Source organism: Puma concolor, chromosome B3 (genome assembly GCF_028749965.1).
Source record: "Puma concolor isolate L17-30 chromosome B3, mPumCon1.1.hap2, whole genome shotgun sequence".
Lineage (NCBI taxonomy): Eukaryota > Metazoa > Chordata > Mammalia > Carnivora > Felidae > Puma > Puma concolor.
In genome coordinates this window covers 33,325,009-33,342,314 of record NC_141672.1, presented here as the reverse complement: position 1 = coordinate 33,342,314, position 17,306 = coordinate 33,325,009, and the positions used below count along the sequence as shown (strand labels likewise).

Below are 17,306 nucleotides of genomic sequence, written 5' to 3'. Positions count from 1 at the left end.
CCTCCCAAAAGACTGCCAATCTTAGAATGTGTCAAGATATTGGCTATCGGTGAAGTATGAAGATAGCAGAATCGGGGAATGTACACGGACTTGATGACTGGAGGTACAGAACAGCGTACGTTTGAGTCACAATGTGATCATGGTTCATTAAAAACAGAATTATCTTGTCCTTTACTGTGGTCTCTCCAAGATCCTCCCAGAGAGTACGTGACCAAAACTAAGGAATTAACCTGGCAGCTGCTTCAGACAAGCTATGTCACCAGGAAATCTTTCATCATGTTTGCAGCAATGTCAAGTACAAACCTTGGAGTTGCAATTGAGGTTCACTTACAAGAATGGAAAAATGAGGTAAAAGCTTGTTAGCTTCATATAAACCACAGTGAAATGTATTCAACACACACATCAGCTTTCTTCAAATGCTCTGCGTGGCAGCCTACTGGCTTTGAGACTGATAATGCTTTGCAAGAAAATGCAATTGTTCAGAGACCCTCCACCCCCGCCAAAAAAACAATCACTCAAGGGGAAAATATAGCTAAAGAACATTTATTCATTTTTCACTAAGACTTTATCTGTAGGACATTTAACTAAACTGTCACCACCCCCCCCACCCCAACCTGAAGAAGGGTTAGTATAGTGAATGTTATAAAGAAGATATGAACAGTTTGAAGGATTGGAACCAACATTAACTGACAAACAACTTCCATCTAAATTATCATAAAAATGTTTAAGTAAAAAAAAAAGGGGGGGGGGGAAGGGGGCAATGGGGGTTTCAGATTGAACAAGATCCTCACATTTCATCTAATACATTCAATCCTGGCTAGAGTATACCAAAATGGAAACAGGTTCCTATAATACAAAACTTCCACTACAGCACGCTGTACACACCTGTGTTCCAAGCCCACCCCTACCCCCCTACTGCTTCCAATTCAACTATTTCCCGGCCTGTTGGGCCTGCCGACGAAGGAGCACATAGATCTTCTCTTTAATCCAGTCTTTGTTATATGGCTGGTATGTCTGGGTATCAGCTCGGTAACTGAGGAACAGAAAAGTAATAAGCAAAGTTACAATGGTCAATTATCGTCGTGTTTTTAAAACCCCAAATTATAATTGCCCAATGATGGCACAGGTGTGCCATGTATATGTTTAAGCTCATGTATATGTTCATACATGAACTTAATGAAAACATAAAAGAGCTGCTTACATTATGCTGAATTTTAAGCGACAGGAACGTTAGACCACCTAGTGCAATCTTCTAGCAGAAAAAAGAAACCAAGGTCTAGAAATCTTAAGTTAAATGCTTGATGTGTTACACATCTACTTCTTGACACAGTATGACCAGAAACTGTGTTCTTTCTCCTATAGAGTTACAAGGTTTATTGTTTCTTTAGTGATTAAATAAGACAAAAACCAAACACTGGTACAAACTTGGTATTTGCTATATACGTTACCATTAACTAAAAAAATCTTTGAAAATCTTTGTAAAGGATTAAGAGAGGAAAATCTTTTAACCTATATTTCAGGATTTGCTTCTTAAAATAAATCACACTAGAGGCTGGTGGAGAATTATTAGAAGGTGAATGAGCTTCTCATCAGCCAGGAGTGCAAGGATCGGCATTAGCAAAGAAACTCCAGTGGGACGCCAGGGTTTCTGAGGCCAAGGTATCGCTTAATAGACAATCACTAGAGGTATCCTTAGAAGACTCCAATAGTACAAACATTCCAGGTGACCTACCACTGAAATCTAGCTGGGTAAGCAATACAATCATTTTTGGGGCTAAAAAACTAAGGCCTGGGCATAAAAAAAGCAGACAAGAAGTAACCACAGATTGGACAAAAACAAAGCACTTCAGCATTTCAAAGCCATGTGCGTCACGTGGTAGAAACACTATAAGGGATTCCGGAGAGGCAAAGATGGAGTTTGCCTAAAAGACAACAAAAACCCAACAACAACAACAACAAAACAAACCTTAGGGATACTTTAGAAAAACAAACTATCTAATTTACCAATTATTGTTTTATTTGAGCCAGAAGTTTCATTTTTTAACTTCTCAGCAAAAAATTATATACAAATACAAGTGATAATAACGATTAAGAAGTTACCAATTGCTGGGTATTACTTTAAGTACTTATTTGAATCAACTCACTCAATTTTAATTACAACCCTGTGAGTAGATACTATCACCTCCCCTCCTTTTTTTAATAAGGAAAAAGCAAAGAATGAGCAACTTATTAGTTAAGTGACTTGGGCAAGTAGTAGAAGCTTAAAACACTCTTGGACAGGAGTCCTCCTCACTATGAAAACACTAAGTTAGAAACCTATGCTCCAAATTTTAGCAAGAGAGACAAACTCCAAAGTCAGAATGTTTTATACCAGTACATTCTTCCCCTGGATAGTAAGGTCAGAATCTGGTTTATTAAAAATGCATAAACCTTCTACCTTAATAAAACGTTTAAAAAAAAAAGGACATTTTTCATTTTTATTAATGTCCTTTTGTTACGAGAAATATTCAAAAAAAATTAAACAATTTTCTTTGATTATTCTTTATTCATGCTTCCTAATTAAATAAGGGTTAATCTAGTCTAATTCGGGTATGGTACAACAGACTACAATATTTACATCAACACTGGGAAAGAACTAAAAAAGGAATCGAATTTTTCAGAACTATATCCAGGTGGGACTTATTTAAACCATCTCCCCCAGCAAGACGACTTTGGTTTGTGAACATTTAGGAATCCATCAACTTGCATGCCATTTTTCAACTGAAGAAATAATAATGCCTTTTTTTATGGCAAGTTGTGAGTTGACAGCTGTTTACTGGCACTTGAAATCAGACAATTAGCTGTTAAATTCATTAATAAAATCCCTAGCTCTTGGTACAGATGAATCTTCTGTGTTATGTTCTATGAATGCAGGTTTATCCAAGAACAGAAGCTGTGGGTCTGAGCAGTGAAATTAGCCAGCGTCCTGATACCAGGCTGTCTCCTTAATTAGGAGTAGTACGTCTTCATTCCAACAACTGAGGATGAAAAGACGTCCCTTTGTCTTTAGGCAAACAAGGAGAGCCTGCATATTGAAAAGGCCATTATTTAAACTTAAAAAGCTTATTTAAAAAAATCCTAACCACTCTCCAAACTGTGAAGAAATTTGTATTCTGATTTCAAATATATGAAGTACCAAGCCTCCAGGCCTAAATTCTACTATTAATGCAGTCCGTTTGTCCAAGGGTTTAATTATGTCACAAACTTATTTATTGCTCATTTCCTCCTATATGGTTTAAACAAGAAAAATCAGAGAAAGTCCTATGTCGCTGCGATGTAAATTTGATAGAAGCAATAAGCTCATAACAATTTACAAAAATGGACTCAATTCCTGGTCTGAGGAGTAACAGCCCAAGTCACAACCCTGATTAAGGAAAGGAGCAGGATGTGCTACCATCGGAAGCACCATGGCAATAGGTGACCTCTTTGGAAAAACACCTTATTTCTCCTGAATATTCAAATAACAAAGTCATATGGGGAAAATGGTTTTAAAACCTAAAGTTGACTCTGAGAGTTTTCAGAGGGGCGCCTGGGTGGTTCAGTCCGTTAAGCATGCGGCTTCGGCTCAGGTCATGAGCTCGAGAGCCCAACTCGGGCTCTGTGGTGACAGGTTGGAGCCTGGAGCCTGCTTCAGATTCTGTATCTCCCTCTCTCTGCCCCTCCCCTGCTCACACTCTGTCTCTTTGTCTCTCAAAAATAAATACACATTAAACAAAATTTTTTTTGTAAGTTTTCAGAGACCAAAAAAGTTTCATTAGAGATCGAATCCTAAATAGCTACAGTTTACAGTAAAAAAAACCAACATAACACCTCTTTAAGTTAACAGTATAGTTTAACTCCCATGTGGAATTTGAAGCTCATATCATTTTACTCTTAGCTAATTTTAAAGAATTCACCTACTCATTGTAACATAAAATAAAACCCTGCCCTGACTTGGTCAAGCTAGTTAAAAATGGAGTTTCTGCTATATACTCAATACCACCGTGCTAAGCAAGTATTAGATCCCCTCAAGTAGTCTTGTGGGTAGATTTCTCTAAATTTTACAAACAAGCAAACTGAGGGTTAGCAATATTAAGCTCATCTGCCTGGGGGGGGGGGGGGGGGTGTGGCTAGCTAATGACAGAGCCAGGGTTCAAACTCAGCTGTGTCTAGTTCTAAAACTCCAGCTAGCTCTTAACCCACAATCTCCTGAGGGGAGTAAAACATGATCCTTGGCTTCAAGTAACTCCCCATCTGCTGAGAATGTGTTCCACATCCCAAAGCATCAGCATTAGGTACCTGATGTCTCAACAAGTAGTTGTTATAAAATGAGACAGCTATTCATTTTTAAAATAAAATCAGTAGTTCATTTGAAGAACAAGGTGAGGGCACCCATGTGAACTCTATTCTTTAAGTTCCAACTGAAACATCTAGTGTTCAAGCTCAAGTGTGAAAATGTCCCAAAACAAACACACCTAGAACAAAACTGTATTAAAAACACCATATTTTCATCAGATAAAAACCTTACGATTTCTCAAAACGTAAGACAACTTCAGCATGAGAGAAGTCACATTAGATTCTTTCACTTTTATTGAGACCATCCTATCAATTCCAAAGATAGCTCTGTAAATGGGAAGCTCTGTAAATGTAAATGGGAAAAAAGGAAGATTACCAATAATTTAAAAAAGCTACACCTCAAATCATATTATAAGGGTGACGTGCATTTGTACAACCGATATTTACTCAGTACCAACTATGTGCCAAATACTATTCAAGGCACTGGGGCTACAGCAGTGAACAAAAACAAACCTCCCTGCTCTCAAAGTCTACAAAGTAAATGTATACATTATTGGTGATTTCATCCAGTAGATGATTCTGCCAACATCGGGGCCTCTTAGTTCCTTGAACTCCTCTCTTCCCAGAGCTCATCTCCCACCCTCCCTTGGCCAGATAGCTTTCCAGCACCTTCAGTCTCCCAAATTCAAGCATCTCATTCTTGCACTACTTCCCAATACCCCAACTTCAACAACTCCATGACCCCACTGGGACCTATAACAGATCCTACCTCTGTCTCCACCCCACCCCAACCCCCACTTATGTTTCACAGTCATTCAGTCTCTTGCATGATACTTCCTTACATACACCCTAAACTTATAGCAAAATCTTTGCTGATTCTCTACCTGTAGAGCCTCCTCTGTAATCCACCCAGGCTAAGAGTGACTAGGAAAAAACCGAACACCATAATGACTAATAATTCCATCTTAAATTCATTATCAGGTACCTCAGAAATCACAACTTGCCCTAATCCCTTCACCCTCCTAGATTATTTTGCACCTCTTTTCACAAACCTCCAACATCTTCCCCCTCATCCTTGATTTCAAATGATTCCTTCCTGTTTTCCTGAGATAACTAAAACAACCATAGTAATGTCCCCAAGCTTTCCATATCTGCCTGCCCTCCCTACTCTATTTAGTGGAATGTCTGATATCCTATCTAAAGCCATCAATTTCTCCCCCTCTACTAGATCATCCCAACAGCCTGCAAACTTACCATTATTTCTCCCCCCTTTAAAAAAACAAAATTAAAAAAAAAAAAACAAAAAACTTCTTCTTCCAGCTATAATCCCATTTCTCTGCTTTCTTATCAAGCTAAATTCTTCAAAAAAGTTATTTGTGTTGGCTGCCTTTTATGCTTCCCATTACCTTCAACTCCCTGAAACCTGTGAAGATTTCACTCCTGTCTCTCTTCCAGAACTGCTTTGGAAGTCATCAAAGACTCCCACTGCTGAACCAGGGGTCAATTCTCAGTCCTCATAAATTTGGCCTATTAGTAATATGAAATACTTTCAAGTTGGCTCCTAGGACATCACCACCCTCCTGCCCCTGCAATTTCATGTCCTGTGCTCTCCGCCTCACTCCTCTGTAGCTTCACAGGCATCCTTTCCATCTCTATTTACTGCTCAATTCCCAATGCCTAGAACAAGCACGGTATACAGTCAGCACTCAACCAACGTTTGTTAAATGATTATGTGTTGCTTTTTCTGTATGTCCTACTATAAGCAAATTAACTATAGATAATATAAGCCAACACAGAAGAATACCTACAGCCCTGTTGGCCTCTTATATGAGCTTTTTATATTGAAATAGTTACAATAAAACTTTCTTATTAATACATTTCACTAAAGACCAGACCTGAATCACTGGACTGTTTTCAGGAAGCAAAATAAAACTCAAATGTTCCAAGGAAATGCGAATTTTCCACAGGAATCTTTGGTGAGACAGCAAGTCCTGGCCTGGCCCCAGTGGTAATCCAGGAATCCCAGGAAGTCCCTGTGAATAAGACCTATGTATTTTTCAAGAGCGTATTTACTTCTAGCACAGTATCTGGCATGTAATAAATATTCAAGCACCTGATGACTGAAGATTATCTTATTATAAGGTACTCTCATTTTCCTTTGTCATGAAAACAGCATCATCTTAGCCAAAGCCAACTGCTTTAGGACAAAGACTTTAAGGGAAAAAACAAACAAACAAACAAACTAAAAAAAGACTATTTGGTTCAAGAAACAAAGAAGCACTTTGAAGGACTTTGAACTTCTTCTTTAGCATTCTCTCTGCATATTGATGGCCACCAATTAGCAAAACTATTAACTTTTCCAGTGCCATTAGCTCTATGTTACCAACTTTACTTACAAGCCATACGTAGATGAAATATTACTACACGGTAGTCAAAATGCAAAGATCAGTGTCAGGCACACAGTGAGCTCCCAATACCAAAATCAAACAAATGGATAAACAACAGAAAGATACAACTTAAGAGATATGGTGGCCGATACTTACACAAGACAGCTGAGGTCTGCCAGATCATCGATAAAATCAAACAACTGACTGATATCATATGTGATAGAGGGGCTGTTGGGATTCATTCTCTTCAGATGTTCTTCATACATTTTACAAACGCCTAAGAGAGAGGAAAACCAAGATCTTACAGTTGTATAAACTTTAGGTATGAGTAGCAAATATATAGCAATACCGTAATATTTTATTTTTATAAAGTTGGGCTGGGAAAAGGACAGTAAGTTGACCACTTTTTTGTCACTAGTGGATTTCTTTAAATTTCATACATTTGCCAGAATGTTAAGTATATTATGCCTTAACAATAAAATGATTACTTCAAGCCACTAGATCTAAAAGAACTTTAAAGACCCGTCACAGAAAAGTTCAAACAAGTGATGACACTGTGGGTCTGCTTTCAAATTCTGATACAATGCAAGAACAAAAACAAAACTGGCACCAAGGAAGAGATTATTGTAAGAGCACCTTTAAAAAAAAATTTTTCTTGGGCGCCTGGGTGGCTCAGTCGGTTAAGCGTCCGACTTCGGCTCAGGTCATAATCTCACGGTCAGTGAGTTTGAGCCCCACGTCAGGCTCTGTGCTGACTGCTCAGAGCCTGGAGCCTGCTTCAGATTCTGTGTCTCCCTCTCTCTCTGACCCTCCCCCATTCATGCTCTGTCTCTCTCTGTCTCAAAACTAAATAATCATTAAAAAAAAAAATTAAAAAAAATTTTTTTAATGTCCATTTTTGAGAGAGAGAGAGAGACCGACCAGGGAGGGACAGAGAGAGAGGGAGACACAGAATCGGAAGTAGGCTGTAGGCTCCAAACTGTCAGCACAGAGCCTGATGCGGGGCTCGAACCCACAGACCGCGAGATCATGACCTGAGCCGAAGTCAGACACTAACCAACGGAGCCACCCGGGCGCCCCTTTCTATATGTATTTTAAAGTGCATATACGGTATCTATTAAGAAGCTAAATTATATCTGAATTAGGGCTTTTGATTGGTTCTGGCACACACACTGTGATCAAAGAATATCACTCACGAGTTACTGAACAGAAAGATGAAAGTGCAAAGGAAATAACCAGGGAAAGAAATTCACCATTTATCTTAAAAAGGCACTGACCCACTTCCACCTTCATACTTAATGGTGAAAGACTGGATGCTTTCCCACTCAGATTAGGAACACTAGAGTACCTACTCTTGTCATTGGTATTCAACATCGTATTGGAGATTCTAGCCAAAGTGATCTGACAAGAAACAGAAATAGCAGGAACTCAGACTGGAAAAAAAAAAAAGTGCAACTATGTCTCTTCACAGATGACATGATCTTATATACAGAATATCCTAAGGAAACCACACACACACACAAAACCATTAGAACTAATAATAAATGAGTGCAGCAAAATTGCAGGATAGAAGATTAATATATAAAATTCAACTGTATCTCTACATCCTAACAATAAATGAGCTGAAAATGAAATTAAGAAAACAGCTCCACGAACTTACGAAAACAGCATCAAAAAGTAAAATTCTTAGGAATAAATGTAATTAAAAGCATACGACCTACACTGAAAACTACAAAATGTCACTGAAAGTAAAGACTTAAATAAATGGAAGATCTCGTGTTCATGGATCAGGAGACTTAACGTTAAGATGGTAATGCTTCCCACAATAATCTATAAATTCAGTGCAATCCCTATCAAAATCCAACCTATTGTTGCAGAAATTGGCAAGCTGATCCTAACGTTTGACACAGAAATGCAAGAGACCCAGAATAACCCAAAGAATCTTGAAAAATAACAAAGTTGGAAGACTCACATTTACCAATTGCAAAACTCACTATGAAACTATAGTAACAAAGACAGTGTGGTATTGCTTATGTATAGGCATACAGATCAATGGAATAGAAAAGAGGGTCCACAAAGACAACTTGATGAAGAAAGAATGGTCTTTTCAACAAATGGTGCTAGCACAACTGGATAGTCACATGCAAAAGAATAAAGTGGGGCTTAGACTTCACACCCTATACAAATATTCAAAATGGCCCAGAGACCTAAATGTAAGAGCCCAAACTATAACACGCTTGGAAGAAATTATAGGCACAAATCTTCATGACTTTGAATAAAGCGATCAGTTCTCAGATATGACAAGACCAAGAACAACAGAAGAAAAACATATATAAATTAGAGTTTATCAAAATTTAAATCTTTTGTGCTTCAAAGGGCACTATCAAGAAAGTGAAAAGACAAGCCACAGGCAGGGAGAAAATCTTTGCAAAACACAGATCTGATAAAATACCGTCATCCAAAAAATACGCAAAGAAGTCAATAATAAAACTCAACAATAAAACAAAAAACACACCCAAACACCTCAATTAAAACGTGGGCAAGAGATCTGAACAGATACCTTACCAAGGAAGATATACAAATGGCAAATAAGCATTATCAAGATACTCAACATCATGTCATTAGAAAACTACAAATTAAAACAAGACGTGTCGGTATATACCTATGAGAATGACAAAAATCCAAAACACTGACAACACCAAATGCTGTGAAGGACGTGGAACAGGAATCCTCATTCATTGCTGATGAGAATGTGAAATGGTAAAGCCACATCTGAAGAACGTTTGTCAGCTTCTCACAAAGCGAAACACAGTCTTACCATATGATCCAATAATCACATTCCTTACTGTTTACCCAAACGGCTTGAAAACTCGAGTCCACACAGAAACCTGCACGAGTGTTTGCAGCAGCTTTATCATAACTGCCAATACCTGGAAGCAATTAGATGCCCTTCCCTAGCCAAATGGATAACCAAACTGTGGTATATCCAAACAATGGATTATTCAGCAATAAAAAGAAATGAGCTATCAGGCCATGAAAAGACATGGAAGAACCTTAAAAGCACATTGTTTTTTTGAAAGAGCCAGTCTGAAAAAGCTATATACTGTTTAATTCCAACTAGATGACATCTTGGAAAAGGTGAAACTACAGAGACATTAAAAAGATGAGTGGTTGCCAGAGGTTTTGGGGGGAGAAAAAGATAAAGCACCAGAGATTTTTAGGACAGTAAATGGTAGATACATGTCATTGTATGTAAGCCAAAACCCCAAAAAATGTCCAAAGCAAAGACTCAACACGAATGGAAAATATGGCCTTTATTCAATAATAATAATGTATCAGCATTGGTTCCACAATTTTAACAAACGTATCACATTAATACAGGATATGTAAGTAACAGAGGAAACAAGGAGGAGGGGGTAAGGGAAGAAGGGGTGTGCTAGAATTCCTGTACTTTCAAGTCCGTTTGCCTGTAAACCTACAACTACTCTTAAAAAATTAAATCTATTAATTTAAAAAGAAATGGAAGAACCTTAAATGCACATAAGTGAAACAAACCAGTCTGAAAGGGCTACGTACGGTAATGATTCCAACCCTAAGACATTCTGGAAAAGACAAAACTATGGATGCAGCAGGAAGACCAACAGCTGCCAGAGTGCAAAGGGTGAAGTGGGGAGGGATGAACAGGTGGAGCACAGGGGTTTTGGGGTTAAGCGAAAACGATTCTGTATGATATTGTAACGATGGGTACATGATGCTATGCATTTAGTAAAAGCCACAGAACTGTACGACATCAAGAACAAACCTAATATAAGCTTCAGTTAATAATTTTAATAATGGACTTTAGTTCATAGCCAACTTTAGTTAGTAACAATAACGTACCAGTGTATCAATAACGGGTTCACCAACCTTACCAAACGTACAACTCCAAATGCAAGGTGTTATTAATGGGGGAAACTGTGGAGGTGAGGGGTACATAGGAACACAGGAGTACATGGAACTCCTATAGGAGTACATAGGAACTCTGTATTTTCCACTGAATTTTTCTGTAAACCTTAAAGTGCTCCTAAAAATAAAGTGTATTGGGGCGCCTGAGTGGCTCAGTTGGTTACGTGTCCGACTTCAGTTCAGGTTATAATCTTCTGGTTCATGAGTTCTAGCCCCGTGTTGGGCTCTGTGCTGACAGCTCGGAACCTGGAGCCTGCTTCAGATTCTGTGTCTCCCTCTCTCTCTGCCCTTCCCCTGCTTGCACTCTGTCTCTGTCTCTGTCTCTCTCAAAAATAAACATTAAAAAATACATTAATGGGGCGCCTGGGTGGCGCAGTCGGTTAAGCGTCCGACTTCAGCCAGGTCACGATCTCGCCGTCCGTGAGTTCGAGCCCCGCGTCAGGCTCTGGGCTGATGGCTCAGAGTCTGGAGCCTGTTTCCGATTCTGTGTCTCCCTCTCTCTCTGCCCCTCCCCCGTTCATGCTCTGTCTCTCTCTGTCCCAAAAATAAATAAAAACGTTGAAAAAAAAAAATTAAAAAAAAAAATACATTAAAAAAATTAAATAAAAAAAAATAAATAAAATGTATTAAATTAAAAAAACAGGCTTCACTAAAATCAGCAAAGATTGGCAGAGTACTGCAGAATCAAAGACCAAACATGATAATATAAGGTAAAGCAATAATGTGCTAAGGCAGCATGTGCACAAAGTCTACCATGGTCAGAAGAGGAAGGGTCCTAAAGAGGGGGAAGAACAAGAGCCTGCTCTTCTTTTAAAATTAAGAGAATCTGCAATCAGGAAGGCCTGGTGCCAACTATCTAGAAGCTGTCTCTAATTATTACCAGTAGCTTTCCCCCCAGATCTACCCACTGTTGGCTTTAAATGGACAGATTTTAAGTCTAATCCACTTAGCTCTGGATAATCAACAAATTCGGGGACATGCCCAGCAGCAAAAACAGTGACCATAAAATTTTTACAGGAAGAAGTGAAGAATGGACAATTTGCAAAAGGGCTCGGAATGTCCACACCTGGCTTACTTGATGTAATGATTAAATGTAAGCATGAATCCAATTTGTGACGATCCGATCTATGGGCTCTCACCTAACGGTTTATGGAGTAAAGACACACTCACTATTCCCTTCAGGGTGGTGCCAATTTATCAAATGCACAATAAATTATACTTATTTGGTTCCATTTGCCTTTATTCTCTGAGATAATTTTTATTTTCTAACACACTGATGGACTGTAACCAAACCTCAACAGCTTTTAATGTTTATCTGTTCAATGAGCAGACTGATAGGTTCTGAAGGCATCCCTAGAGCCTGCCTTACCGCTATAGTGCTGGAGTTTAACCAGAATACTTAAAGAATACCTGTAAGATATTTACCTAACATAACAAAGAACATCAACATAAAAATGGGAGGCTTCAGAAAGTCATTCATTGTAATGATGAGCTGGATAAAAAAAAGGTAAAATAATATTTACAGCAGAAAGACAATACGTATAATCAGTGTTTCAACTTTCAACAAATATGGTCCTTAATATCTTCCTTCCCCGTTCAAATTAGTAACTCAAGAAATGTGGAGGAAAAATAAGCCCAGTTCCTAAATGAGACACGGTCTACAGTGAATGTCAGGAAAAAACAAGCGAACTCTTGACTAGTGTTTCAACTCACCTTCCATGCACTCATTCACAGATTCATAGTCAGCGTAAGTTCTGCCTTCTGGCCTCTTGGTAGGCTGTACCAGCAAAATGGTGTGAGACTACAGGGGAAAAAGTGATATCAACGTTAAGTTTCTAACTCATATTTGAGAAATTCATAGCATGATATAAAACCCTCAGTCATGACACAAATGGTTATTAAAACACTATTAATAAAAGTTTTAAAGAAACCCACTATTAATTAGGGTGCTCTTCCTACATTTCTGCCTTTATACAAGTGCAGCATCAGAAGATGGACAGCTTTGGGGCGCCTGGGTGGCTCAGGCGGTGGAGTGACCGACTTCGGCTCAGGTCATGATCTCACGGCTTGTGAGTTTCAAGCCCCGCGTCGGGCTCTGTGCTGACAGCTCAGAGCCTGGAGCCTGCTTCTGATTCTCCCTCTCTCTCTGCCCCTCCCCCACTCATGCTATGTCTCTGTCTCAGAAATAAACATTAAAAAAAAAAAAAGAAGATGGACGGCTTCTCTGTAAGGTCTCTTCAGTCTCTCAGTCCTTAATGGCTGCTTTCTTGAACTCCTGTTGTACTTACTGCCTGTAAGCATTCAGCATAAGCTACCCTGTACTGTTTTTTCTTTCCTATCTTTCTTCCCAACTAGATCATAAACCTACTTAGGTTTTCTGTCTCCACTGGTCACTTTCTATCTTTAGCCCTATTAAGTTCCTTAATAAAAAATCAGATGTGGGCTGATAAAAGGAGAGAAAAAGTGAAACACTATTAGTGATTGCAAGCACTGTATCGATCTACGTTCTTTTTCCAATCTCAGCACAACAGTGGAGTTACATCTTATCCGTGCCTTAGACTCCAACGTGAAGGCAGAAGATAAACTGGCAGTACAAAATTAATATATGTAGTTAACGTTACCCTAGAGAAACCATTGAACTATTCACCCAGTAGGTGACTCACCTTAAAAGCCTATGCTATCTCAAAATCCTATGTTTTTAACCACTAGGATCACACAAAATAGATGATCACACTGTGACAAATGTGAATATGCCTGAAGAATAGCAAATAGACTTAACATCTTCCACCGCATGCTCACTGAGGGGACATGTTTTCGTTAGTGGGTCTATTTCAGTTTCTGTGCTATTACAACTTGGGGTGGAAGGGTCCTTCTTGTGGAAGTAGTCCTGTGTACCACAGGATGTTCAGCAGCATTCCTGGCCTATTCCCACTAAATACCAGTAGTACTGGAACCCCCTGTCTCCTGGGCAAAACTATGACAACCTTCTCCTCTGCTGTACTATTATTTTTGGGTCGCAAAAATCCTTTATGACAGGCCCCCCCAAAATGTTTTGAAATGATAATTTTTAACAATCAACACGGAAATAGACAAAGCCTAGAGTTTCCGGATAGGCACCCCCCCAAAAAACAAAAGAAAACAAAACAAAACAAACCCAAAAACCAGTACTCTGAACACTACATACACAGCAAAGGGGGGTGCCTGGGTGGCTCAGTCGGTTAACACTGGACTTCTGATTTTGGCTTAGGTCAAGATCTCATAGTTGGTGAGATCAAGTCCCAAGTCAGGTGGAGCTTAGGGCTGACAGTGCAGAGCCTGCTGGGGATTCTCTCTGCCCCTCCCCTTGCACTTGCATACACGTGAACTCTCTCAAAATAAATAAATAAACATTTGAAAAAAAGGAAAAGAAAAACATCATTAAAAATAAAAAAAAGCGGGGCGCCTGGGTGGCGCAGTCGGTTGGCGTCCGACTTCAGCCAGGTCACGATCTCGCGGTCCGTGAGTTCGAGCCCCGCGTCGGGCTCTGGGCTGATGGCTCGGAGCCTGGAGCCTGTTTCCGATTCTGTGTCTCCCTCTCTCTCTGCCCCTCCCCCGTTCATGCTCTGTCTCTCTCTGTCCCAAAAATAAATAAACGTTGAAAAAAAAAAAAAAATTTAAAAAAAAAATAAAAAAAAGCAAAGGGGGGTGACTGGGTAGCTCAGTCGGTTATGCATCCGACTTCAACTCAGGTCATGATCTCATGATTCGTGAGTTTAAGCCCCACATCCAGCTCTGTGCTGATAGCGCAAAGCCTGCTTTGGATCCTCTGTACCCCTCTCTCTCTCTGCCCCTCCCTTGCTGGTTCTCTCTCTTAAAATAAATAACTTAAAAAAAAAAGGCAAAGGAATTGCTCATAATCCTCCCTCTCCATCAAGAACTCATTCTTATGAAAAGTTTGAGGATTTGAGATAAAAATAGAACTTGGTGACAAGAAATGAAGGGTAATTCTCACCTATAATGACCGTAACAGTCAAGGCCTTTGTTAAATAGGGATTATAAACCAGAGAAAGCAGTTTATTAGATTATTTGTTACATAGAAGTTTTTGTAAGCCACCTACTCAAAAAAAGTAGTTTCAATGGGCCACATGTTGAGAAGAAAATAATTTTATAGAAACCACATTAGCATTCCTGCAGTAGCACCTGCTCGGTACATTAGCCATACTAATGGCTACTACATTAATTTTGTTCTTACCCTAATGCAAATTCAATGACTAATTTACTTAAGAGAATAAAAATATGGAAACGACTACTCAGTATGTTACTTCTTACATCTTAAAATGAACCTCTGACAAATCTCACTATTTTCAATACTTACTACCCAAAGACAAGGATTAAAAACTACTAAGAACAAAAAACTACATTTACAAAGCTGTAGTCAAAACAGGTATTATTTGGGGCCCCTGAGTGGCTTAGTTGGTTGAGTGTCCAACTCCTCTGATTTTAGCTCAGGTCATGATCCTAGGGTTGTGGGCTCTGCGTTGAGCGTGGGGCCTGCTTAAGATTCTCTCCCTCTGCCCCTCTCCCCTGCTCATGCCCTCTTAATAAAACAGGCAAAAATAGGTATTATTTTTAAGTGGTAGTGCCTTCCTGTCAACAGTTCAAGATCATAAAACTTCCCAAATCAGTTTTAGTCACAATTCTTTTCACTGGAGCTATTTTTGAAGCCCTTTTGTGTTATTAAAAAACAAAGATAAATATATATGCAAAATATAAGCACATAAAAACAAATATATATACATATATATATTCAAACTTCCCACAATAGAAAAATAAGATTATAAAACCTAAATCAGTAAAAGTTATGCAGAATTACCTTAATAAAATCCTTATTCTAATTGCCAAGCACAGGTGAATCACTTTAATGAATAATCTGGCCTTATTAACTGTTTAAATGTTTATTCATTTTAAAGAGAGAATGTGTGCAGGGGAAGGGCAGAGAGAAAGGGGGGACAGAGGGTCCAAAACAAGATCTATGCTGACAGCAGAGAGCCCAATGTGGGGTCTCGAACTAATGAACTGTGAGATCATGACCTGAGCCAAAATTGGATGCTTAACCGACTGAGTCACCCAGGCGCCCCCAGCCTTACTAACTTTTTTAAAGTCTCACACACATGAACTCTTAAGAATCATTCTCCTGCTACAGAAATATTATGTACGACTTGCTCATTAGCTTCAAATGCTCCTCCCAAACGAACCCCCCCAAAAATCCAAAGCTGAAACTTGTATCCCTGATAAAGCAAAAGTATTTAAGATTGTTGAACCAATAATTGTTTGATTCATATACAAATTCTAATTTTTAATGCTACTTGGACTGATAAGGAATTATCACTGATATTTGCCCAACAGAGAATGGGTTGTTGATATTAACTGCTGTTACTTTCTCGGATTTTAATCTAAGTATTTGAACACAATACCAAGTAGTGACTTAAAAAGCACTGAATGAAAACTCAAGAGTAAAAGATCTAAGGTCACATCGCTAGTATGACAAAACAGGAACTGGAAACCCAGTCTTCTAATTCCTAGTCCTCTCTGGGAAACTATGTGGAACCAAACACTAAAACATCTCAATTTTAAAAAGTACAACCTTAAAAAGCTGTTAACGGCTGCATAACTTGTTAACAGTAACTGCAGCAATCAGAAAACGAAAGCTGAAGTGTGGAAGTAACCATGATTCCTCATAATCCCTAGGAGCATCTTTTTGGTGGAATAAAATATAAAACACAATCAAAATACCCACTTACTCCACTACCACCCTGATTCGACTCCCAGCTGAGCCTATCTTTTTCAGCCTTCAGTCCCAAGAGATTATGAGTAAATTACGAGTAAGAACAGGATTGAGGGCTGGGAGAAACGCCAAATCGGGCATCTGGAATCTTGGAAAAGAGAAAAAACGTTCTATGTGTACTTAAAGACAGAGCACAGAAAAACAAAAGGAAATAGCCGAGAAGCACACTACAAAGCAAAGACGACCCCTCCCGGCCCACACGCTGGGTGCAGAACGCTGCATCTGTCAGCTTTGGGAACAGGTTTGTCATACATCCCTCGGCCATTGTTCCTGCACTCGGCCAGAGAATCCGGTGGGACAGAGCAGCATGTCTACGCCTGCCTCTACCAAGCAGCAATTGGGAGAAAGTGCATCCTCCGCACCGCACGCCTCGCCGGAGCCTACAGGCGGGCGCGCAAACGCAGGGCGGACCCGGGCTCCGGGGCCTAGTGCCAGGCCCTGCCTCTCCGCGGCGGGAAGGGGAAAGGTCGAACCACGACCAGGAGGGCCGTGGAGCTGCACGCTCGCTCTGGATGAGACGGGGAGAAGATGTACAGGGCTGGGATCGCCCCAGAGGCCGGGGGATCGGGGAGCCGCGGGGGCCTTTCTCACCATCGCGCCAAACTCTCTCGCTGCAGCCGCTGCCGACACTGCCGCCGCACACGAGCTTAGCCGCAAAGCCGCCAACAGCCAATCCCCGCGAGAGGAGCCGCCGGAAGTCGTCAGAAACGCACCGCGAAAGAGCATTTTGGGCCATAGAGGCGCACACATTTCCGGCAGCTAGAGTGGATACTGACTCTGTCACAGCCATCTTGGATAAGGGCGATGGGGTGCGCAGGGAATTGCTGCAGAACTTG

At 39.9% G+C, this 17,306-nt stretch overlaps 1 protein-coding gene and 1 long non-coding RNA gene across 2 annotated transcripts; both read right to left on the bottom strand.

Moving 5' to 3' along the window:
* Positions 1-527: 527 nt before the first annotated feature.
* On the bottom strand, positions 528-17,235 carry ERH (ERH mRNA splicing and mitosis factor). Its single transcript, XM_025919118.2, has 4 exons — positions 17,062-17,235; positions 12,360-12,447; positions 6,858-6,978; positions 528-1,033 (listed from the first exon to the last, which is right to left on the bottom strand). Exons 1-4 carry the CDS (start codon positions 17,218-17,220, stop codon positions 931-933), a joined length of 471 nt encoding a protein of 156 aa, XP_025774903.2. The 5' UTR covers positions 17,221-17,235; the 3' UTR covers positions 528-930.
* LOC147579862 (uncharacterized) lies at positions 4,591-6,850 on the bottom strand. Its single transcript, XR_015252229.1, has 2 exons — positions 6,210-6,850; positions 4,591-4,657 (listed from the first exon to the last, which is right to left on the bottom strand). It is a non-coding gene; the product is annotated as an uncharacterized LOC147579862 (long non-coding RNA).
* Positions 17,236-17,306: the final 71 nt, after the last annotated feature.

What these genes read in the sequence shown, in the direction of transcription:
- ERH (XM_025919118.2), bottom strand. Translation starts at nt 17,220, where the DNA reads ATGTGTGCGCCTCTATGGCCCAAAATGCTCTTTCGCGGTGCGTTTCTG. An exon ending in TGTGAATGAGTGCATGGAAG is followed by an intron (nt 6,979 to 12,359) that starts GTGAGTTGAAAC and finishes CCTCTCTCTTAG; the next exon opens with GCGTTTGTAAAATGTATGAA. An exon ending in GCAGACCTCAGCTGTCTTGT is followed by an intron (nt 1,034 to 6,857) that starts GTAAGTATCGGC and finishes TCTGTTCCTCAG; the next exon opens with TTACCGAGCTGATACCCAGA.